At 51.7% G+C, this 23,241-nt stretch overlaps 2 protein-coding genes across 4 annotated transcripts; one reads left to right on the forward strand and one right to left on the reverse strand.

Annotated features, from left to right (window-relative positions):
- The first annotated feature begins 14,328 nt into the window (after positions 1-14,328).
- RANGRF (RAN guanine nucleotide release factor) lies at positions 14,329-15,771 on the forward strand. 3 transcript variants are annotated; one of them, XR_009211186.1, is made up of 5 exons: positions 14,329-14,541; positions 14,632-14,748; positions 14,937-15,093; positions 15,186-15,267; positions 15,492-15,633. XR_009211186.1 is itself a non-coding variant. In XM_032138471.2 (5 exons), the coding sequence occupies exons 1-5, from the start codon at positions 14,465-14,467 to the stop codon at positions 15,613-15,615; spliced, it is 561 nt and encodes a 186-aa protein (XP_031994362.1). In that variant the 5' UTR covers positions 14,342-14,464; the 3' UTR covers positions 15,616-15,771. The 3 variants fall into 3 exon arrangements, 2 of the variants coding, with proteins under 2 accessions (XP_031994363.1, XP_031994362.1); XM_032138471.2 differs by having other exon boundaries at positions 14,342-14,541; positions 15,182-15,267; positions 15,492-15,771; XM_032138472.2 differs by lacking the exon at positions 15,186-15,267 and having other exon boundaries at positions 14,330-14,541; positions 15,492-15,771.
- SLC25A35 (solute carrier family 25 member 35) lies at positions 15,735-21,396 on the reverse strand. Its single transcript, XM_032138470.2, has 5 exons — positions 20,430-21,396; positions 18,192-18,257; positions 17,012-17,164; positions 16,521-16,655; positions 15,735-16,357 (listed from the first exon to the last, which is right to left on the reverse strand). The coding sequence occupies exons 1-5, from the start codon at positions 20,802-20,804 to the stop codon at positions 16,184-16,186; spliced, it is 903 nt and encodes a 300-aa protein (XP_031994361.1). The 5' UTR covers positions 20,805-21,396; the 3' UTR covers positions 15,735-16,183.
- Positions 21,397-23,241: the final 1,845 nt, after the last annotated feature.

Genomic DNA, 23,241 nt, shown 5'->3' on the forward strand with positions numbered 1-23,241 from the left:
GGTTCAAGCAATTCTCCTGCCTCAGCCTCCCAAGTAGCTGGGACTATAGGCACGTGCCACAGTGTCTGGCTAATTTTTATATTTTTATTTATTTTATTTTATTTTATTATTTTTGAGAGGGAGTCTCACTCTGTCGCCCAGGCTGGAGTGCAGTGGCGCGATAATTTTTATATTTTTAGTAGAGACAGGGTTTCACCATGTTGGCCAGGATGGTCTTGAACTCCTGACCTCGTGATCTGCCTGCCTCGGCCTCCCAAAGTGCTGAGATTAGGGGCGTGAGCTACTGTGCCCAGCCTGAACTGTTTCTTTGATCAAAGATCTGTCTCCCTGTTAGTGTGTAAGTTCCATGGATCAGGAGACCCATTTTTGCTCCCCACCGTGTCCTAATACCTAGCACAGTGCCCGGCACCTAGTAGGTGCTCGATAAATATATGCTGAATAAATGAATACACATGAATGTTAACATTAGTAAGTATTGACATACATTTTTTCCCTTAATACAAGAGTGAATCGGTGGATTGGGTTCATGAGTGGTTGGACTTTGTACATCCTCTCAAGCATTTCCCCTTTTTACCTCATTCGTCCAGTTAAAGTCACGAGTTCTTGTTATCAGGTCAAATGAAGGGGACTGGCCCTGTGTAAGTGGAAAGACAGGGAGAACCAGTAAGTCTCTTTTCTTTCTTTCTTTTTTTTTTTTTTTTGAGATGGAGTCTCACTCAGCTGCCCAGGGTGGAATGCAGTGGTGCGATCTTAACTCTGCAACCTCCGTCCCTCAGGTTCAAGCGATTCTCCTGCCTCAGCCTCCCAAGTAGCTGGGACTACAGGCGCATGCCACCATGCCTGGCTAATTTTTGTATTTTTAGTAGAGATGGGGTTTCACCATGTTGGCCAGGATGGTTTCGATCTCTTGACCTTGTGATCCACCCACCTCGGCCTCCCAAAGTGCTGGGATTACAGGCGTGAGCCACCGCACCCGGCCTCTTTTCTTGCTTAGTTTAACATTTTTTCTTTTCTTTTTTTTTTTTTTTTTTTTCCGCTTAGTTTAACATTTGTCTGGCAGCCAACAGGGCCCTTCAGTTGCACAGAAAAAGACACAAAACTGAACTAAGCCCACATTACCGTCATCCTCAGTTGCTGGAAGGAGCACTACTGGCCGGGGAGGCAGCAGGCAGGGGCTAAGCACAGAGAAGAAGTGTGGGTGAGAGCGTCCAGATGGGACCACCTGGTGGGGGCCGCCTGTTTTAGAGAGGCTTCCTGTCAGGGCATCCTCTGCTCTCCAACAGGCCAGCCCACCAAGGGACTTTGTTCTGAACTGTGTCTGGGACACTGCTTAACCAGAACATAGATAATGGAGAAAGACTAGAAAGAGGGGGAGTGGGCATCAGTCAGTAGTGAGCCTGGTGAAGGAATGTCTCCCATGGCAGCTGGTGGTCAGTATCCCGGGGCCTGGCTAGCAGCGTGCTCCCAGCACCTGCTGTATGTAAGACTCTGTGGTGGAAACCAAATAAACCTTCCGTCACTGGACACTTGGGAGCGGCAAACAGCCAGATGGTAGAGACCGGAGACCTGCTGCAGTGGAGCCTGGGTCTTGGCATCTTGTGGGGCTTCAGGAAACCTTTCCGTGTGAGCAGCCCACCAGGAGTGCCTGCGACATTGGGCCATCCTCCCCGAAGCAGGAAGGGCTTTGTGCAGCTCCCTCTGCCTGGTCAGGCTGGAGGGGCAGCCTGTGACTACAGAATGAGACAAAGCACTTGTGAAACAGCCCTGCCCATACTGTCACTCAGGGAACAACATTGTCCAGGGCCTCCTCCTGGGTGGCACACATGAGGGAGATAGACTTGGAACAAGCGACTTCAATCTAATGCCTTTTAGGGGAAGCTCAGGGTGCCGTGGAGCTCATAGCAGGGGATGTGGCCCAGACTTTTGGGATCAGGGAAGGATTCTCGGAGTGAGCTGAGACCTGAAGGATGAGTAGCAGTTTGTTACATGAAGGTGGGTGGCACTCTAGAAAAACAACAATATTTGCAAAGCCTCAGAGGCGAGAGACATGGTAAGGAGCTAAACAAAGGTGAGTGAGTCTGTCTGGAACATCAAGTATAATATAACTGGGAAACAGGACAGGCAAAATCGAAGGCCTAACAGAACAGGAATCTGGACTCGATTCTAAGAGCAATGGAAGCCATTTGGAGGGGTTTATACAGTGGATAGACATGAGTAGGCCTGCATTTTTGAGAAATCACTCTGAGAGGAGGGAGGCAGGAGAGGACATGGGAGGCCACGGAGAAAGCTACACAGTCTCCAGGCAGAAACAGTGCTAGCCCGGACTACGGTAGTGGCAGTGGAGATGGCGAGAAGTGGAAGGATTCGAGGACTATTAGGAGATAGAATCACCATGAATGGCCAGGTGCGGTGGCTCACACCTGTAATCCCAGCACTTTGGGAGGCTGAGGCAGGCAGATCACAAGGTCAGGAGTTTGAGACCAGCCCAGCTAACATGGCGAAACTCCATCTGTACTAAAAATACAAAAATTAGCCGGGTGTGATGGTGCGCGCCTGTAATCCCAGCTACTCAGGAGGCTGAGGCAGGAAAATTGCTTGAACCTAGGAGCCAGAGGTTGCAGTGAGCTGAGATCACACCGCTGCACTCCAGCTTGGGCCACAGAGTGAGACTCTGTCTCAGGGGTGGCGGGGAAAGAATCACCACGAACTGGGTGTTGGGGAAGAGGGATGGGGAAAGAGGAGCTAGTGATGATGCCCATGCTTCTTGCTTGAACCACTGGGTAGATAATGTCATTACCTGTGATAGGGACATGTCTGGGAGGAAGATGATGTGCTTTACTTATGATGTATTCAGTTTGAAATGTCAATGAGACATGTAGGTGGAGGTATCCAGGTGATGGTCAGAAGAGATCTGGGACGGAGATGAATATTTGGGAAGCCCTGGTATGTGGATGGGTAAGGTTATCTAGGGGGAGTGTGCAGGGCCTGGTAGCCCAACATTGAAGGGGTTGACAGAAAAAGAGGAAGCTGAGAAGCAATGGCCACGACTAACCCAACAGTCTAACCAGTTGAGTGGCTTCCCACTGCCTGTGGATCCAAGGCAACAGAAGGGATTAGGAAGCAGGCCTGTTTACCACAACTCCTCTCCCCTAGATCATTGCCAAATGCAGTACAGCCGCCCTCCCCACTCCCAAACATCTCACTTGTAGAAAGTTACAGGGAAGTGGCCTTGGCTTAATCAAGCAGATGGAAAGAGCTAAATTAGGCCAGGTATGGTGGCTCATACCTGTAATCCCAGCACTTTGGGAGGCCGAGGCGGGCGGATCACCCGAGGTCGGGAGTTCAAAACCAGCCTGACCAACATGGAGAAACCTCGTTTCTACTAAAAATGCAAAATTATCCGGGCATGGTGGCACATGCTTGTAATCTCAGCTACTCAGGAAGGCTGAGGCAGGAGAATCACTTGAACCCAGGAGGCAGAGGTTACAGTGAGCCAAGACGGAGCCATTGCACTCCAGCCTGAGCAACAAGAGTGAAACTCAGTCTCAAAAAAAAAAAAAAAAAGAGCTAAATTATGTGGTGCTTTGGAAGCTGGGACCACATGGACTCTTAAGAGGGATGGCACCCTCTAAGAGGTTCCAAGGGAAGAAACAAGGGGCAGTTCCACTGGGTTTCAGACACACAGATCCCAGCCTGGATTGTTGTGGAGGATGAAGCTGCTCCATCTTGGATGCTGATCCGCCATGTTGTCCTCTGGTTAACCCCTGTTCTGGAATGCCTCCTCTAAGATTGCCACTTTATCTACTGTGACCTTAAATCCTGCTGTTAGGTAGATTCACATAGCATTCTGCGCCTTTCCCTGAGGGGTTGACTTCAGTGGTGCCACACATTTCTACTGAGGCATTTATACCTTTCCGGTCAGGTATATTAGCCCTGGGACTCAGGGATAACTGACTGACTTCTGTTTCTAAGTCACTATTAAATGTTTCTTTCTGAGAAACTGGATACGTCAGTCTCCCTCTTTTTTTTTGAGATGGAGTCTTGCTCTGCCACACCCAAGTTGGAGTGTAGTGGCACTATCTCATCTCGCTGCCACCTCTGCCTCCTGGGTTAAAGTGATTCCTCTGCCTCCCGAGAAGCTGGGACTACAGGCGCACACCACTACACCTGGCTACTTTTGTATTTTTAGTAGAGACGGGGTTTCACCATGTTGGCCAGGCTGGTCTTGAACTCCTGACCTCAGGTAATCTGCCCGCCTTGGCCTCCCAAAGTGCTGGGATTATAGGCGTGAGCCACCATGCCTGGCCTCAGTCTCTTTCTTCAGCCTCTCAGCTCCCTTGGCCTTTGGGTAGGTTTGCATAGACTGGTTGTACATGTGGAGAGTCCTCCTTCCCTTGTCCATGTTTTGTCTCTGTCTCCGCAGGAGGCCCATAGGATTCTGAAGAGCTGTGATGGGAGCCCCGCCTCGGCTCTCCATCAGACTCAGGACAGGCCACCAGGGTTGCTATCCATCACCACACACCACCTCTCCCTTTTGACAGTGTCCAAATTGCCTCCTCCTCCCACTTCTGGAATATGTGTTGAGAGACAGCAGTGAGATGCAGGAGGGCGTGTGTCTGTGGAGAAGTCAAAACTAAAGGTTGCCAGAATCTAGTTGGAAAAATACGTCCCTCGTTCCTCGTTGGGAGAGCAGTGGGTCCATGTGCTGTTAGCTGGCTCCAGGCACAGGGTCCTTATGGAGAAATGTTACGGAGCACTGGCATATGGATGGTGGTCCCCGCTGCACTGGCAATGATGATCTTATGCTGAAAAAGGATGAATGACAGAATCAGAGGAATTGGACTCCATTGTAGGGAACTAGGGGACAGAGGATAAAGTGCCCAATCTCGTGACTTAGCAGCAGCAAAGAACAGAGGCCCACTCTCCTCTTTGCCCTACTTACAACCCAAACCCTCCAACTCTCTTTCTGTCATTGGTGTCTCCATTCTTTTTTTTTTTGAGGCAGAGTCTTGTTTGGTTGCCCAGGCTGGAGTGCAGTGGCACGATCTCAGCTCACTGCAACCTCCACCTCCCGAGTTCAAGTGATTCTCCTGTCTCAGCCTCCTGAGTAGCTGGGATTACAGGTGTGCGCCACCACGCCTGGCTCATTTTTGTACTTTTAGTAGAGACGGGGTTTCACCATATTGGTCTCGAACTCCCGACCTCATGATCCACCTGCCTCAGCCTCCCAAAGTGCTGGGATTACAGGCGTGAGCCACCCGGCTGGTGTCTCCATTCTTCTTGACCAGGCTTCCATCTTGGAACCTGCTCTACATTTTTCCCCTCCACCTTGTGCATCGTCCCATATTATTGTTTTCCTTCTGCATTGCTCATCCTGGCTTCATCTCTCCCTCTCCTAACTGTAACAACTTAGCACAGACTCTCATCCCTCCACACGTACTATACAAGTCTGGTGATGACCACCCGGAGTTAGTGTCAGATCCCACAAGTAAAGGTCTGAGTCTTCCACAAGACTCCCCTCATTTCAGACACTAGCCACAAATCTCAGGGGTCCCCAAGTCAGCCACACTTTGCCTGACTGGCTATATGTTCAGAAGTTCCCACAATTCCACAGGCTCAATAATTCACTAGAAGGACTCACAGAACTCAGAGAAGCACTATACTTATAATTGTGGCATTGTGGTTTTATTATAAAGAATATGCATAGGTGTCCGGGCACGGTGGCTCACGCCTGTAATCCCTGCATTTTGACAGGCCGAGGCAGGCAGATCACCTGAGGTCAGGAGTTCAAGACCAGCTTGGACAACATGGCAAAACCCCATCTCTAAGCAAAATACAAAAATTAGCCAGACATGAGATCGTGTCACTGCACTCCAGCCTGGGAGACAGAGTGAGACTCACAAAAAAAAAAAAAAAGGGCCGGGTGCGGTGGCTCACACCTATAATCCCAGCACTTTGGGAGGCCAACGCGGGCAGATCACGAGGTCAGGAAATCGAGACCAACCTGGCTAATGCGGTGAAACCCCATCTCTACTAAAAATACAAAAAATTAGCCAGGCATGGTGGCAGGTGCCTGTAGTCCCAGCTGCTCTGGAGGCTGAGGCAGGAGAATGGCGTGAACCCAGGATGCGGAGCTTGCAGTGAGCAGAGATCGCGCCACTGCACTCCAGCCTGGGTAACAGAGTGAGACTCTGTCTTAAAAAAAAAAAAAAAAAAAGAATATGCATAGGGAAGGTTGGAACAGGTCCCAGAATCTGAGCTTCTGTGGGGACTGCTGAGGAGTCAGGGCACAGAGCCTACTGGCACATCAATGTGTTCACCAGCCAGGAAGCCTCACTGAACTTCAGTGTCCAGAATTCCTACTGGGGTTTTATTGGGCTGATATCAACTGGGCCACAGCTCCAACCCTCTAATCACATGGTTGATCTTTCTGGCATGGCTCACCCCCATCCTGATTCATGTCCTTAGCATAACCTATCTAGGGGCCCACCATGAATCACCTCATTAGTATAAACCATTAGGGCCTATCAAGAATAACAAAGAACTCCAATAATGGGAAATTCCACAGATTTTGAGTTTTTCAGCAACCAGGCATAAAGGGCAATTAAGTTTTTTGTTTGTTTGTTTGTTTGCTTTGAGACAGAGTCTCCCTCTGTAGCCCAGGCTGGAGTGCAGTGGCTCAATCTCAGCTCACTGCAACCTCTGCCTCCCGGGTCCCAGTTCAAACAATTCTCCTGCCTCAGCCTCCTGAGTAGCTGGAATTACAGGCACATGCCACCATGCCCAGCTAATTTTTGTATTTTTGGTAGAGACGAGGTTTCACCATGTTGGCCAGGCTGATCTTGAACTCCTGACCTCATGATCCACCCGCCTCGGCTTCCCAAAGTGCTGGGATTATAGGCCTGAGCCACCACACCTGGTCTTTTTGTTTTTGTTTTTGTTTTTTTGAGACAAAGTCTTACTCTGTCGCCCAGGCTGGAGTGCAGTGGCGTGATCTCGGCTCACTGCAACCTCCCCCTCCCAGATTCAAGTAATTCTCCTGCCTCAGCCTCCTTAGTAGCTAGGATTACAGGCACCCACCACTGCGCCCGGCTAAGTTTTGTATTTTTAGTAGAGACAGAGTTTCACCATGTTGGCCAGCCTGGTCTTGAACCCCTGACCTCAGGTGATCCACCCGCTTCTGCCTCCCAAAGTGCTGGGATTACAGGCTAGAGCCACCGCGCCTGCTCTTTCATTTTTATTTTTATTTTTATTTTTTTAAGAGATGGAGCCTTGGCCGGGTGCGGTGGCTCATGCCTGTAATCTCAGCACTTTGAGAGGCTGAGGCGGGCAGATCACCTGAGGTCAGGAGTTCGAGATCAGCCTGACCAACATGGAGAAATCCCGTCTCTACTAAAAATAAAAAAAAAATTAGCTGGGCATGGTGGTGCATGCCTGTAATTCCAGCTACTCGGGAGGCTGAGGCAGGAGAATCACTTGAACTTAGGAGGCAGAGGTTGTGGTGAGCTGAGATTGTACCATTGCACTCCAGCCTGGGCAACAAGAGCAAACTCTGTCTCAAAAAAAAAGAGAAAAAAAAAAGATGGAGTCTTGTTCTGTCATCCAGGCGGGAGTGCAGTGGTGAATCATAGTTCACTGTAACCTCAAACTCCTGGACTCAAGCGATCCTCCTGCTTCGGCTTCCCTGGGACTACAGGTGTGCATAGCACCATGCCCAGCTAATTATGTAAATTTTTTGTTGAGATGGGGTCCGGCTACATTGCCCAGGCTAGTCTCGAATTCCTGGGCTTAAGTGATCCTCCCACCTTAACCTCCCAAAGTGTTGGGATTACAGGCTGAGCCACTGCGCCTGGCCCAGTCAAGTTCTTTATTGTACAATATCTCTTAACAGGGCCTAATTGGTAAATAACCTATCTCTTAACAGCCATCCAATAAATACAGGCCAGGCCTTGTACAAGTCAGTGGGAAGTTGATGGTAAAAAGACAGACATGGACCCCTCTCTCCTGGTGCTTAGTGTATTACACAGTGAGGCGCCTGCAGTGGTGACAGGAGCATAGCAGCAGAGCAGGAGCCAGCAGTTAATCTACAAATGTTTTCTGGAGATCTGAGGATGAGCTACCTAGGGAAGAAGGGGGAAAGAAAGTTCTAGGCAGAGGGCATTGCATGTGCAAATGCCCAGAGGCATGAAAGAGGTTGACTCAGTCAAGGGATTGAAGAAAGTTCAGTGTCTAGCACACAGACTACAAGGGGAAAACAGCAGGGTGCAGTGGCTCACACCTGTAATCCCAGCACTTTGGGAGGCTAAGGCAGGTGGCTCACCTGAGGTCAGGAGTTGGAGACCAACCTGGCCAACATGGTGAAACCTCATCTCTACTAAAAATACAAAAATTAGCCAGGAGTGGTGGCACATGACTGTAATCTCAGCTACTCGGGAGGCTGAGGCAGGAGAATCACTTGAACCCGGGAGGTGGAGGTTGCAGTGAGCCAAGATCGTGCCACTGCACTCCAGCCTGGGCGACAGAGCGAGACTCCGTCTCAAAACATAAAAGAAAAAAAAAAGACTATAAGGGGAAAATGATGGGATATGGGGCTGAAAAGTTTCAGGGAAAGGACTGAGTGACTGGTATAGAATTGCTCCAAACACTAGGACACACTGGGCTTCCTCAGACACTAACTTCATTATAGCAGGCCTTTGTGTATTGTGTATCTACTGTGGCTACCACTGATTGCAAGACAATTCTAAGCATCTCCCCAAGGCAGGTTTCTCAGCTGGGGACTAAGCAGGGGCACAAACTAGATCTCATTACAGGATATGAACTGTAGCACACCCTAGCTCTTCCGGTTCAGGCTGAAGGCCCAGAAAGAAGGGCCATGTTTTACCCATTTTTAGACCCTCTCCTAAAGCCTAGCACATGGCTAAATATACAAAATACTTCATAGCTGGGTTTCTTAATCTTTAGTCAATGAGCTTGGATAAAAATTTCATCTTTCTTTTTTCTTTTCTTTCTTTTTTTTTTTTTTTTTTTTTCTGAGACAGAGTTTAGCTCTTATCGCCCAGGCTGGAGTGCAATGGCGTGATCTTGGCTCACTGTAAACTCTGCCTCTCGGTTCAAGTGATTCTCCTGCCTCAGCCTCCCAGGTAGCTGTGATTACAGGTGTGCACCACCATACCCGGCTAATTTTGTATTTTTAGTAGAGACAGGGTTTTGCCATGTTGGTCAGGCTGGTCTCAAACTCCTGACCTCAAGTGATCCACCTGCCTCAGCCTCCCAAAGTGCTGGGATTACAGGCTTGAGCCACTGCACCCAGCCCATCTTTATTTTTTTTTTTTAATATTTTTTTTTTTTGAGACGGAGTCTTTCTCTGTCCCCCAGGCTGGAGTGCAGTGGCGGGATCTCGGCTCACTGCAAGCTCCGCCTCCCGGGTTCACGCCATTCTCCTGCCTCAGCCTCTCCGAGTAGCTGGGACTACAGGCGCCCGCCACCACGCCCGGCTAATTTTTTGTATTTTTAGTAGAGACGAGGTTTCACCATGGTCTCGATCTCCTGACCTCGTGATCCGCCCGCCTCGGCCTCCCAAAGTGCTGGGATTACAGGCTTGAGCCACCGCGCCTGGCCTCTTTATTTTCAATACGTATAATATTTTGAGACAGGGTCTCCCTCTGTCACCCAGGCTAGAGTGCAGTGGCATCTCGGCTCACCACAGCCTCAACCTCCCGGCTCAAGCCATCCTCCCACCTCAGCCTCCCAAGTAGCTGATATTACAGGTGTGTACCACCACTCCTGGCTTTTTTTTTTTTTTTTTTTTTTGAGACAGGGTCTCCCTCTGTCACCCAGGCTGGAGTACAGTGGCAGGATGTCGACTCACTACAGCCTCAAGCTCCCAGGCTGAAGCAATCCTCCCACCTCAGCCTCCCCAGTAGCTGGGAGGTGCGAGTCACTATGCCCAGCTAATTTTTGTATTTTTTTGGTAGAGATGGTGTTCTGCCATGTTGCCCAGCCTAGTCTCGAACTTCTGGGCTCAAGCAATCCTCCCTCCTGGGCCTCCCACGGTGTTAGGATCACAGGGGTGAGCCACTGCGTACAGCCATGTTTTCAGTAACCTTTTAACTGAAATTTAGCATTTCCTTTCACTGTGAATTTAGGTAACAAACCACAGTAGTATTAGCAGTATCCGTGGTTTCATCTCAATAGCAGTTACAGATATGCTTACTTTAGAATGGCTGTGGATCTCTTGAACCATAATTTGTATGCATCACTAGTTTTTTATTACATTTATTAGAGGCTGCTGCTAGATCTAGTTAATATGATAACAAAGAAGTAGATTTGTACTCTATCAAATATCTGGGTTTAATTTTCTTTTTTATATTTTGAGAAACAGTCTGGCTCTGTCGACCAGGCTGGAGTGCAATGGCGTGATCTTGGCTCATTACAACCTCTGCCTCCCAGGCTCAAGTCATCCTCCCACCTTGGCCTCCCAAGTAGCTGGCACTACAGGCGTATGCCACCATGCCCGGCTAATTTTTTTTTTGGTAATAGAGACAGAGTCTCACTTTGTTGTCCAGGCTGGTCTCAAACTCCTGAGCTCAAGCAATCTGCCCACCTAGGCCTCTCAAAGTGCTAGGATTACAGGTGTGAGCCACCACACCTGGCCCATGCCTATAATCTCTTTGAGAGTCCAAGGTGGGAGGATGGCTTGAGCCCAGGAGGTTGAGGCTGCAGTGAGCTGTTATCATGCCACTGCACTCCAGCCTGGGTGACAGAATAAGACCCTGTCTCAAAAACACAGAAAAAATAAAAATAATAATAACATTACACCGAATAGGGGATCATGGGCTTCACAAAACTGCCAAAGCAGTCCACAGTAGAAAAAAAGACGAAAACCCCTGCTTAATAGAAATATTCATTGTCCTAACTCTTCTCAAAGAGATACTTGACTTTGGGTGTGGTGTTGTCTCTCTGATCTGAGTCCATTTCTTGGTGCCCTAAAGGGGAGAGTCTCTGGGACTCTTGTCCCGAAAGCAAACAACTGCATCAACTGCATGCAGGGCACTGGATAAGAGAATGTCCCAGGTGTAGAGAATCAATCAGTTGCAGGCCTACTTGCAACCAGTGGGCTGAGAGCCAGCCATACCCTCACATTCTCCTGAGAAAAGTGGCTGCTGGCCATCTCTCTACTGAGATTTGTCCCCTGATACTCATCATCCTAGCCACAGCCAGCTGGACCAGAGATCTCTCTTGTGTTTGGGTGGTGGCCTGAGGAGTGGCCAGGCAGGAGAGCCGGCCAAATAGGTACTTTCAGATTGAATAACAATTAATCGACCCAACTGGATCCTGTCCCTTGGGAAGTTGGAATTTGAACACTTGAGGGAGTTGACAGGTGGCAGGGCCAGCAGAATTGACAGGCACACACACACAAAAAAAGGTGAAGGGAGAAGGGGAAGTGGAGCCAAGCGTGGGGATTTGCCAAGTGAGGGTGGCCTTCCACCCCATTCATTCAGAGGAGTTCTGGCTGAGCAGCCCCCAAGAGCCCACAGAATTGTGGAGGGCCAGGGGTCCCCAGCTGCGCAGGGCTCATGGTAGAACATCAGACAGGCCAGGCACCCAAAATGAGGAAGCTGGGGGGGCTTTTGTTCTCAGCCTTCCTGACCTAGTGTGACTTCCTCTGGGCCCATGTAACAGGCCTCCACACCCCCTTACGCCTGGTGCAGGCACCCTGTTAGCTTCTATGTTCTTGTAGGTCCCTTTCCAAGGACTCTACCTGCTTGACTGCTCCCAAAGCAGCCAGAGCCAGTATTGCCTCTGGTGGGGAATGGGGCTGGAGAGCAGGCTGGCAGAAAGGAGGAGGGAGGGACAAAGAGGTCTGTCACTCATTATCCCAGAGAAGCATCATGGGGTTGACTCCTCTGACCTGGCTCCTTTTGTTTCCCATGGCTGGGCTCCTTCTCTCCCTCTGGAGCCTGTAACGCCCCCGCTCTGTCAAATTCCTCATACAGCAAACTTATTCTACTCTCTTTACCCAGAAATAGGTCAGACTCAACTACATCCATATCTCATTTCTTCCTTTTTTTTTTTTTTTTTTTTTTTGTATGTTTAGTAGAGACGGAGTTTCACCATGTTGGCCAGGCTGGTCTCAAACTCCTGATCTCAGGTGATCCGCCTGCCTTGGCCTCCCAAAGTGCTGGGATTACAGGCATGAGCCACTGCACCTGGCCCATATCTCGTTTCTTCCTAACAGCATTTTATTTCATTTTTGAGAAAATGTCGCCCAGGCCGGAGTACAGCGGCGCAATCTTGGCTCACCGCAGCCTTCACCTTTGGGTTCAAGCAATTCTCCTGCCTTAGCCTCCTTAGTAACTGGGATTACAGGTGCCCACCACCACGCTCGGCTCATTTTTGTGTTTTTAATAGAGATGGGGTTTCATCATGTTGGCCAGGCTAGTCTCGAACTCATGATCACAAGTGATCTGCCCGCCTCAGCCTCCCAAAATGCTGGGATTACAGGTGTGAGCCACGGCGACTGGCCCCCCAACAGCATTTTAGAGATGAGGAAATGAGACTCAGAGAGGAGTCTGATGGCTGTAGTAAGAAATGAGGAGTCAAGCTCCTTAGTGTGCGCTACAAAAACCCTGCACACCTGACTGTGTTTGCAGCTCCCTGCCACCCATTCCCATCCTACCCTCCCTTGCCAAACAGATACACTTACTTTCCCCAAAATATGCCCTCTCATCTCCAAGTTTTTGCTCCTGATGTTCCCCCAGCTAGAATACCCCTAGGATGTCCTACTGAATTCTGAGTCAACCTTTAAGACTCAAAGTATGGGCCAGGCATGGTGGCGCATGCCTATATCCCATCACTTTGAGAGGCCAAGGCAGGAGGATCACTTGAGACCAGAAGTCTGAGACCAGCCTGGGCAACACAGTGAGACTCCATCCCTAAAAAAAAAAAAAGCACACACAAAAATTACCAGAGCATGGTGGTGCATGCCTGTAGTCCCAGCTACTCAGGAGGCTGAGGCAGGAGGATGACTTGAGCCCACAAGGTTGAGGCTGCAGTGAGCTATGATTGCACCACTACAGTCTAGTCTTGGCAACAGTGAGACCGCCTCTCAAAAAAAACAAAAAAAGACTCAGTGTGCTCCACTGTTCCTTCAATGAGGCATCAGGGGCTGGGTCCTAAATGTCTTTGTATCTCCAGCCCTTCACATAGGGCCTGGCAAGGTAAGAGACCAATAAATATGTGCCCTTTGGCTTCATTTCACTAAATCATTAGGGTGCAGAGGTATGGTCAGCATTTGGAACCCTGTGGAATGGCCTCAAGATCAGAGTCCTCTTGCCCAATTCTTGGCTGGAAAGTAGGTGACATCTAGAATCCATGAGGGTATGGGTGATCTCCTGGGTTCCAGACGTCAGGCGCCCGGCCTAGTGAAGCTAAAACTTAAAGAACACAACAAATCTGTAAAAGACAAACAAAAGAGGGTTTAATCTGTGCTTCTGTCCAGGTGTGCGGAGCTGGGAGTAGGGTTGCACCTGCCGGGGAGCATTCCCAAGGCAAATATTTGAGGGGAATTAGATTTCTAATACCCAGGTTGGCTCTCACTTTCAGGAAGGTGTGAGACCTGAATCCTAACCTGGACTCATTGTTCCCCTAATTCCCAGCATCGCATCTGTGAATTAGCGGTCTGGGTGGCCCAGAACACCGTGAAACTATGCTTCCCTGACTCAAGAGACCCTACCTAGACGTGGGCCTCTTTGACAAGCATCTGCCCCTCAGAAGGGTCTCAGGCGACCTTCTTGATAGGTGTGACCACTTGAAAAGGACGAGGAGGCCAGGCGCGGTGGCTCTCGCCTGTAATTCCAGCACTTAGGGAAGCCGAGGCGGGAGGATCGCTTGAGCCCAGGAGTTTGAGGCCAGCCTGGACAAGATTGGGAGACACTCCCCACCCCGCCCCATTTCTACAAGTAATTAAAAATTTAGCCGGGCGTGGTGGCGGGAGCAGGAGCCACTCGAGAGGCTGAGGCAGGAGTATCACTTGAGTCCTGGAGGTGAAGAGTGCAGTGAGCCGTGATCGCGCCACTGCATTACAGCCTGGGCGACAGAGCGAGACCCTGTCAATCAATCAATCAATCAATTAATCAAGAGGAGGCTGGCGGGAGCATGCTCGTGACCACCGAGGGCGACACAGACCCTAACCCTAAGTCCAACCCCAAGGCAGACCCCAGCGTCCCGCCAGGCGCCCTCCTAAGAACGCGGCTTCCGGAGCAAAGCCGCTGACCCCCGCCCCCAGGGCCTTGGCGCCGATTGGCCAGTGAGAGCGCAGGGCGGAGCCAAATCTTAAAGGATCCGGGAGCTAAGCCAGACCCGGGTGGCGGTGGCAGCTGCGAAACCCAGGGAGCCGATGCCACGTGACCCAATGTGGGCTTCTTTTAAACCTTTCTAATGCCCATAACCCAGCGTCAGGCCCATGGAGCCCACGAGAGCCTGCCCGCTGTTCGGGGGCGGCTTTTCCGCCATCCTCCCCACGGGGGCCATTGACGTAAGGTGAGAAGGCCGGGGCGCCCAGGGGCGGCTGACTGGGTGGGTTGTGGGAAGAGACCGGGGTCAATCAGGGTCTGCCTCGCCTTACTCCAGCGATCTCCGACCAGTCCCGGACAATCAAGAAGTTTTCTGCCATCCCGTGACGGACCAGAGCCTGATCGTGGAACTTCTCGAGCTGCAGGTCCACGTGCGGGGCGAAGCGGCTGCGCGGTGAGGGAATGGCCCCCGGCTGGCCAATGGCAGGGGCGGGGTCGGGCCAGTGGGGGGCGGGGCCCGCGGCCGACGGTTAATCTGGGCGGTGAGACCACGAAGGGGCCGGGAGCCAGGCCTGCAACTTAAAGATGCTCCCGGGGAGGCGACCAGAGATGTCCCTTCCTGACCCCGCTTCCCTACTCCAGGTACCACTTTGAGGATGTTGGTGGCGTGCAGGGGGCTAGGGCCGTCCATGTGGAGTCTGTTCAGCCTCTCAGTTTGGAGAACCTGGCCCTGAGGGGCTGCTGTCAAGAAGCCTGGGTCCTCTCTGGCAAGCAGCAGATAGCTAAGGAAAACCAGCAGGTGAGAGCCCGAGAGTGTGCAATGTCCCGGAAGGGCGGTAGTGGGGACGCAGAGATCCATGTAAGCATCCTGACTCTGATCCCCTTAGGTAGCAAAGGACGTGACACTTCATCAGGCCTTGCTGAGGCTGCCCCAGTACCAGACTGATCTCTTGCTCACCTTCAATCAGCCCCCGTAAGGAGGAAGGAACGGGCGGGTATCTCATGACTGGGTTCCTAGGAGAATCAGGCTGGGAGGGACAGAACAGGGAGACTCACTGGTGGGATCCTCCAAGCAAGCAGGAGTGGGCCAGAGGTTTGGGGTAACTGATACCCAGGTCCTCTGGGGAACAGGAATTGGCAATTTCCAAACCTCAGGCCTGGATGATGTTCTCTCTCCATCTGTTCCCCCACCCCAAGCCCTGACAACAGGTCATCTCTTGGCCCTGAAAATCTGTCACCTGCACCCTGGAGCCTGGGTGACTTTGAACAGCTGGTGACCAGTCTGACCCTTCATGATCCCAACATCTTTGGTCCCCAGTAAAGGCGCTGAAGCACTGCATGATGTTGCTGAGAACTTGGGGACTCGGTTCTGTGAGGGGGAAAAGAGGTTGAAAAGAGGGTTTCCTCTTATTTCTTCCCTGTGTGTAAACGTAAGACAATCCCTCTTCAGAATAAACTTGCTTTATAATCAATATAATCTCTGTGCCTTTGAATCTAACAGGACGCCTAGGTCCCAGACGCCTGGGAATTGGGTCTCTCAATTCCCTTTGGTTTTGGAGGGAGGAGTTTAAAGCTGTGCATGGGAGCAGGAGGGACTCAAGGGTGGCAGTGGTGAGAGGGAGGAAATACACTCTGGGATGACTGGTTCAGCCCTGAGAGAGGGGTGTGAGTTACCCAGGGAATGGGTAGGGAAGGTTTAAAGCAACACCCAAGGAAAGAAGGGAAACTCATCTCTTGTAGTGATTCAACCCTGAGAACAGATGGGGAGTGGGGTTGGCTGTCTCCCGTGGATGGATGAAAGGTCACCTAATCAGTAGTCACCAGGACATAGTGGTGGAGGCACAAGTGGCCAAGGAGTGCTCGTTTGATGGAGACTGGGAGAGCGGCTGTTATTTAGTGTATGTGTAGTAGAGGGACCGCAGCTGGTCCCAGAAGAAGAGGGAGAGGATGGTATGGGGGCCGAGGCGGAAGTAGGAGGCACCTATACCCTTGTACATGCCAAAAATGCCCTCGGTCCGAGCTGTCTGCAGCAGAGCGTCCAGTATCCCCCGGTACATGAGGCCCTGAGAGCGTGTCAGAGAGGGAGGGAGAGCACAGAGAAGGAGTTTGTCAGAGCCCACCAGGGACAGCACCTCCACAGGCTGCATTTCAGCCTATCCCACCTGCACCCGCAATCTGCCTTCCCCATCCCCTGCTTCCCGCTTGCATCCCAGAGCACTTCCTTACCTTGCCCTGTGCATCTGTGGGCTGGTTGTAGAGCCTTGTGCAGGCCACATCAAAGGGTGCCATGGCCAAGACAACTGCAATGCCACTCATCATGGCAGCCACCAGCGCCAACTTCCAGCTCTGGGGAGGAAAGATCTAAGGGGGTAGAGAGGAAGAGCGTTGTCAACCAACCAACCATTCCACCCCAAGGACAGGACAGTCCCTGTCCTGGGGACACAGATGCTGGTAACTCGGGGAGCTTCCAATGCACCAGTTATAACAGTGCAAAAACAGCGAGAAGGAGGAAGGCCAGGGTACCCTGAAGGCTCAGGTACCCCTTCTGGGAGGAAGTGACAAGAGAACTGTGGGAAGGGTCTAAAGAGTTGAACTCCAAGCCCTCCTGCCACTCCCTCACCCGTGAATGTTGGGCACCATCCCCTCCAGGGCCTAGTGCAGCTTGCCCTCCCCTTCCCCCCTTCCCAAAACAGACCCACCCGTTTCCCAGGCAGTACCTCCCACTGGCTCAGGAGGTCCTTGGTGGATGAGAAGGTGCAGAGCTGGGTGGAGGAACCGACGATAACTCGGGGCAGGCCGCCCAGAGCCCCACGCCATAACCCCACCAGACCATGTTTCTGGCCAATCTCGGTTAGCGCCTGAAACATGCCCTAGTGTGGGGAAGACCAGGGGTGGGATTCAGACAGTCCAGCATCAGGGGCTGCCATCCTAACACTGCTAAGGATGGGTCCTTAATAGGAACCTCTTGTCCAGACAACCAGTTCAATGTGGGCTTAGAGCCAGAATGTGGGCCCTTGGTTGTCTAGCCACCCCATTGTTCCCTCCCTGGGCACCCAAGAACTGGGGCGGGATGGATAGAAGTGAGGCCATTCACTGGTCAGGAGAAACAGGGGCAGAATATTAGAGGAACTGGAGTACATATTGGAAAGAGGCGTCAGGCGCGGTGGCTCACGCCTGTAATCCCAGCACTTTGGGAGGCCCAGGCGGGTGGATCACCTGAAGTCAGGAGTTTGAGATCAGCCTGGCCAACATGGTGAAACCCCATCTCTATTAAAAATACAAAAATTGCTGGGTGCAGTGGCTCACGCTTGTAATCCCAGCACTTTGGGAGGCCGAGGCGGGCGGATCACAAGTTCAGGAGTTCGAGACCAGCCTGACCAACATGGTGAAACCCCGTCTCTACTAAAAATACAAAAATTAGATGGACGTGGTGGTGCACGGCTGTAATCCCAGCTACTCAAGAGGCTGCAGCAGGAGAATCACTTGAACCCGGGAGGTGGAGGTTGCAGTGAGCCAAGACCATGCCACTGCACTCCAGCCTGGGCAACAGAGCGAGACTCCATCTCAACAAAACAAAACAAAATTTAGCTGGGTGTGGTGGTGCACGCCTGTAGTCCCAGCTACTCAGGAGGCTGAGGCAGGAGAATCGCTTGAATCCAGGAAGCAGAGGTTGCAGTGAGCCGAGATTGTGCCAATGCACTTCAGCCTGGGCAACAGAGCGAGACTCCGTCTAAAAAAAAAATAAAGAGGGTCTGGGTAGACTCCAGGGGCAAAATGGGACAGAACCGATGGGTTGAGCAGAGCAGTGGCTGGGACTGGAGCGGTTGGGTGCAGGCAGAAAGCTAGGGGAAAAGAGAAAGGATGGTCAGGGACTTTGACAGACTTGGGAACACTCACCTGATGCTTATACTGGTGCCCTACAGCAATTTCTGAGGCTGCCTGTGCCTGCAGGTGTGTCTTCACCTGGGAACAAGAGACTATCATAGCCTATGCCCCAGTGGCCATCCTCCTACCTCAGAACAAATGTCTCACCCCCTCACACTTCCTCTAGGGTGTTCAGCAATGAATAGCCTCTTATTCTGATAATTATTGTTGTTCCTACTTAACAAATTGGTTAACGAAAAGACTCCATCTCTAGGCTCCAGCCCCGGGGGGGATGGATCTCCCAGCACTGCAAGACACTCCACCCCCTTCATATCCTCCTTCCCTTGGGGCTAGCAGTGTGGGGGGTGGAGCGGTGGGAGAATGGCAATATTTCCTAAGGTTGTTCATGTTAGGCAAGACCTGGTGTCCAGCCTCTCATGCTAGCTCCCATTCCCAGACTGGATCTCCAGCCACCACTTCTATCAGGCTCCCCATCAGACTCTGGGCAAAACTTGCTCTCTAGCCTCCAATCCCCACAGAGGTATCTAGCTGACTTTGGAGAGACCACTGTCCCTAAAACTCACACCCTGAGAATGAGACCAGACTGCCTCTGCTACAGGACATACTACTTCCCAGTCTCTTTTGCTCTTCGGAGCACTAAGCAGGGCCTAGTCCTAGCAATAAACAGCTGTGTGACCTTGAGTGGGTCACTTCCCCTCTTTGGGCCTCAGGCTCTTGACCCTTCACCTATACCAGATAACTCAAAGGGGCAGACGTTGAGATTGTTAATTCTGTGATGCCCAGGGTCTTCCTGATCCCTAGACTCTCTGACGTATGTTAAATTCCTTATCCTCCCCTTCACAAATCCAATCTCAATATCAACACATACTAATAAAAACAAATGCTACCAAATGCTTACTGTCTGCCAGAATTCGCACTAATGCTTTCATGTCTACCGCATTTGTCTCCCTCGATCCTCCCAATAATCACACAGAAGGGGCACTACAATTATCACCATTTTACAGATGTGGCAACTGAAGCTCAACAACTAGCAATTTTCTTTTTTTTTTTTTTTTGAGACGGAGTCTCGCTCTGTCGCCCAGGCTGGAGTGCAGTGGCGCAATCTCGGCTCACTGCAAGCTCCGCCTCCCGGGTTCACGCCATTCTCCTGCCTCAGCCTCTCCAAATAGCTGGGACTACAGGCGCCCGCCACCACGCTCGGCTAATTTTTTGTATTTTTAGTAGAGACGGGGTTTCACTGTGGTCTCGATCTCCTGACCTCGTGATCCGCCCGCCTCGGCCTCCCAAAGTGCTGGGATTACAAGCGTGAGCCACCGCGCCCGGCCAACAACTAGTAATTTTTTTTCTTTTTTTTTTTTTTTTTGAGACAGTTTTTTTTTTTTTTTTTGAGACAGAGTCTCGCTCTGTGGCCCAGGCTGGAGTACAGTGGCCGGATCTCAGCTCACTGCAAGCTCTGCCTCCTGGGTTTAGGCCATTCTCCTGCCTCAGCCTCCCGAGTAGCTGGGACTACAGGCGCCCACCACCATGCCTGGCTAATTTTTTATATTTTTTGTAGAGACGGGGTTTCACCGTGTTAGCCAGGATGGTCTCGATCTCCTGACCTCGTGATCCGCCCGCCTCGGCCTCCCAAAGTGCTGGGATTACTGGCGTCAGCCACCACCTCCGGCCAACAACTACTAATTTTCAAAACCAGGATTTTAGTTCCAGAAAGGCTGATTCCAAAGCCCATAACCTTTTTTTTTTTTTTCTGAGATGGAGTCTTGCTCTGTCACCCAGGCTGGAGTGCAGTGGCGCAATCTCGGCTCACTGCAAGCTCCACCTCCCGGGTTCACGCCATTCTCCTGCCTCAGCCTCCCGAGTAGCTGGGATTACAGGCGCCCGCCACCACGCCTGGCTAATTTTTTGTATTTTTTAGTAGAGATGGGGTTTCACCGTGTTAGCCAAGATGGTCTCCATCTCCTGACCTCGTGATCCACCCACCTTGGCCTCCCAAAGTGCTGGGATTACAGGTGTGAACCACTGCACCCGGCCCCAAAGTCCATAATCTTAATCAATACATTCAATCGTGTCCATCAGATGGGTGTGTATAGGGCAGACCAGAAGACCCCATAGCCTACCAGCACTTTCCTAATGCCTTTCCCTGCTTGCAGTGGGGCAGCACCCTGCCACCTATGCCCTTGGGAAAGACCAGGTTCCTATCCTACAACAAGGATCTGCCCTGAAGTTCCCAGGCAAGAGCCCTCTTCTTACCATGTAGATGGGGCTCCCCAAGTAGGCTCCCATGACCCCAGCCATGGCCCCAGCTGCTGCGCTGCGGGCAGGACTGTGGGTGCCTTCAGCTGTGTGCAGGTAGCCCCCAGCCTCAGCCAGCCCATAGGTGCCCAGTCGGATGCCATTCATCAGGAACTGGTATAAGAGGGCAGGGGCCAGGCCTTTCTGCAGGGCAGCCAGGCCATCCACCTTGCCGATGGTGATGAAGGCATGGAAGACATTTCGGTAGTGCCGCTGGTATGTGCCAGGGGCCTGCAGTTCTCCCTGCAACTGCATCCTGGTCTTCACCACCTCCAGGGGATTGGTGAATACACAGGCCCCGCAGGCTGCCAGGCCACTCATCAAGAAGTCCATGGTGGGATAGCTGTAGCAGGAACTGACCCAAGAGTAAGAAAGTAAAAATGTGTGTCAGAAAGCGGGGTTGGAAGACAGGGGAAGGCCTGTTTCAGCAGTACAGGCTGCAGAAGGTAAGAATTTAGATTTGCAGTCAAGGGTGTCAGGGTCAAATGTCAAGTGGTCAAACGTCAGCTAGAATTTGGGAGTCAAGAGCTGGCAAGCAGGGAAGAGACAGAAATCTAGGAGATTCTGGTGAGAAGCTTATGGCAGGACCCTCTGAGGTCAAGGAGGGGCAAAAGACAGAAGGTTGCAGGTGGGATGGCTCAGGATGGCGGGCGACGGGGGCAGGGGAGTAGAGGAGGGAATCGCGGGGTTGGGAGATGGAAGCCAGGGAGGCAGGAAGAAGAAAGCCAGCAAGTGAGAGAAGAAAAGGATCCGGGAGAAGAGCCGGTGATTTCCTCGAGCCAGCAACGAGATCTGGATCCGAGAAAGAAGTCAGGACTCTGGCCAGGAATGAGCGTCCCCGAGCGTCCCCAGGCAGCCACCGGAGCTCGCAGCAGCTTCAACCCCGGGTAACCTGCGGAGGCCGGGCCGCCACAGTCCTGCCACTGGAGCGCGGGGCCAATGGGGAGCCTTCGAGAGCCACAACCGAGGCCCTCAACCAATCAGCGCCGAGCCGGCTCCGCGGCCAATGGGAGGAGCTCTCGGCGCTCCTGTCCCCGGAATCACCCGGAGGCGGTTGGAATTAACACTCCCGGCCCCGCCACCAGCACTCGGCCGCCGACTCCGGCTCCGGAAGGGAGGCCCGGGACGCGGCGGTTTTCTTATTGGCAGGGAAGAGACCTGGGCTCCCGATCGAACACAGAGGCCGAGCGCAGCAGTCCCCCACTGGGGTGCTGGGACCGCCCCTCGGGTGGGCGGACGGCTGTGGACACCTGCCTGGGACTATCTCGACTGCACGGGGTGGTGCTTGGTTAATTAAATCCTTAGTCCTTAGGCTCTTTTTTTTTTTTTTTTTTTTTTTCTGTCGCCCAGGCTGGAGTGCAGTGGCGCGATCTCAGCTCACTGAGAGCTCCGCTTCCCGGGTTGACGCCATTCTCCTGCCTCAGCCTCCCGAGTAGCTGGGACTACAGGTGCCCGCCACCACGCCCGGCTTATTTTTTGTATTTTTAGTAGAGACCACTGTGTTAGCCAGGATGGTCTCGATCTCCACCTCGTGATCCGCCCGCCTCGGCCTCCCAAAGTGCTGGGATTACAGGCGTGAGCCACCGCGCCCGGCCGAGATTTCATCATTGTTCTAAATCTTGAGTTCATGCTGGGTGCGGTGACTCACCTGTAATTCCAGCACTCTGGGTGGCTGAGGCAGGAGGATTGCTTGAGCCCAGGAGTTTGAGACCAACTTGGGCAAAATGGTGAAATCCTGTTACTAAAAAAGAAGTTTAAAAAAAGAGATACAAGTCGGGCGCGGTGGCTCATGCATGTAATCTCAGTACTTGGGGAGGCCGAGGCGGGCGGATCATGAGGTCAAGAGATCGAGACTATCCTGGCCAACATGGTGAAACCCTGTCTGTACGAAAAATAAAAAAATTAGCTGGGCATAGTGGCGCATGCCTGTATTCCCAGCTACTCAGGAGGCTGAGACAGGAGAATCTCTTGAACCTGGGAGGCAGAGGTTGCAGTGAGTCGAGATTGCTCCACTGCACTCCAACCTGGTGACAGAGCGAGACTGTCTAAAAAAAAAAAAAAAAAAAAGGCTGAGCACGGTGGCTCACGCCTGTAATCCCAGCACTTTGGGAGGCCGAGGCGGGCGGACCACCTGAGGTCAGGAGTTCGAAACCAGCCTCAACATGGAGAAACCTCATCTGTACTAAAAATACAAAAAATTAGCCGGGCGTGGTGGCGGGCGCCTGTAGTCCCAGCTACTCAGGAGGCTGAGGCAGGAGAATTGCTTGAACCTGGTAGGCGGAGGTTGCGGTGAGCCAAGATTGCGCCATTGCACTCCAGCCTGGGCAACAAGAGCGAAACTCTATCTCAAAAAAAAAAAAAAAAAGAGAGAGAGAGATACAGTGGATGCTTTATTCAGATTTCATTGGTTTTTGCTTAAAGTCCTTTTTCTGTTCCAGAATCCCATCCAGGATACCAAGTTACATTAAATTGTCTGTCATATCTGTAGCTCCTCTTTTTTTTTTTTGAGAGGGAGTTTCAATCTTGTCACCAGGCTGGAGTGCAATGGCTCAATCTCCACTCACTGCAATCTCCACCTCCTAGGTTCAAGTGATTCTCCAGCCTCAGCCTCCCAAATAGCTAGGATTACAGGTGCCCGCTACCACACCCGGTTAATTTTTGTATTTTTAGTAGAGATGGGGTTTCACCACATTGGCCAGGCTGGTCTCAAACTCCTGACCTCAGGTGATCTGCCTGCCGCAGCCTCCCAGAGTGCTGGGATTACAGGCGT

Source organism: Hylobates moloch, unplaced genomic scaffold, assembly GCF_009828535.3.
Source record: "Hylobates moloch isolate HMO894 unplaced genomic scaffold, HMol_V3 SCAFFOLD_19, whole genome shotgun sequence".
Lineage (NCBI taxonomy): Eukaryota > Metazoa > Chordata > Mammalia > Primates > Hylobatidae > Hylobates > Hylobates moloch.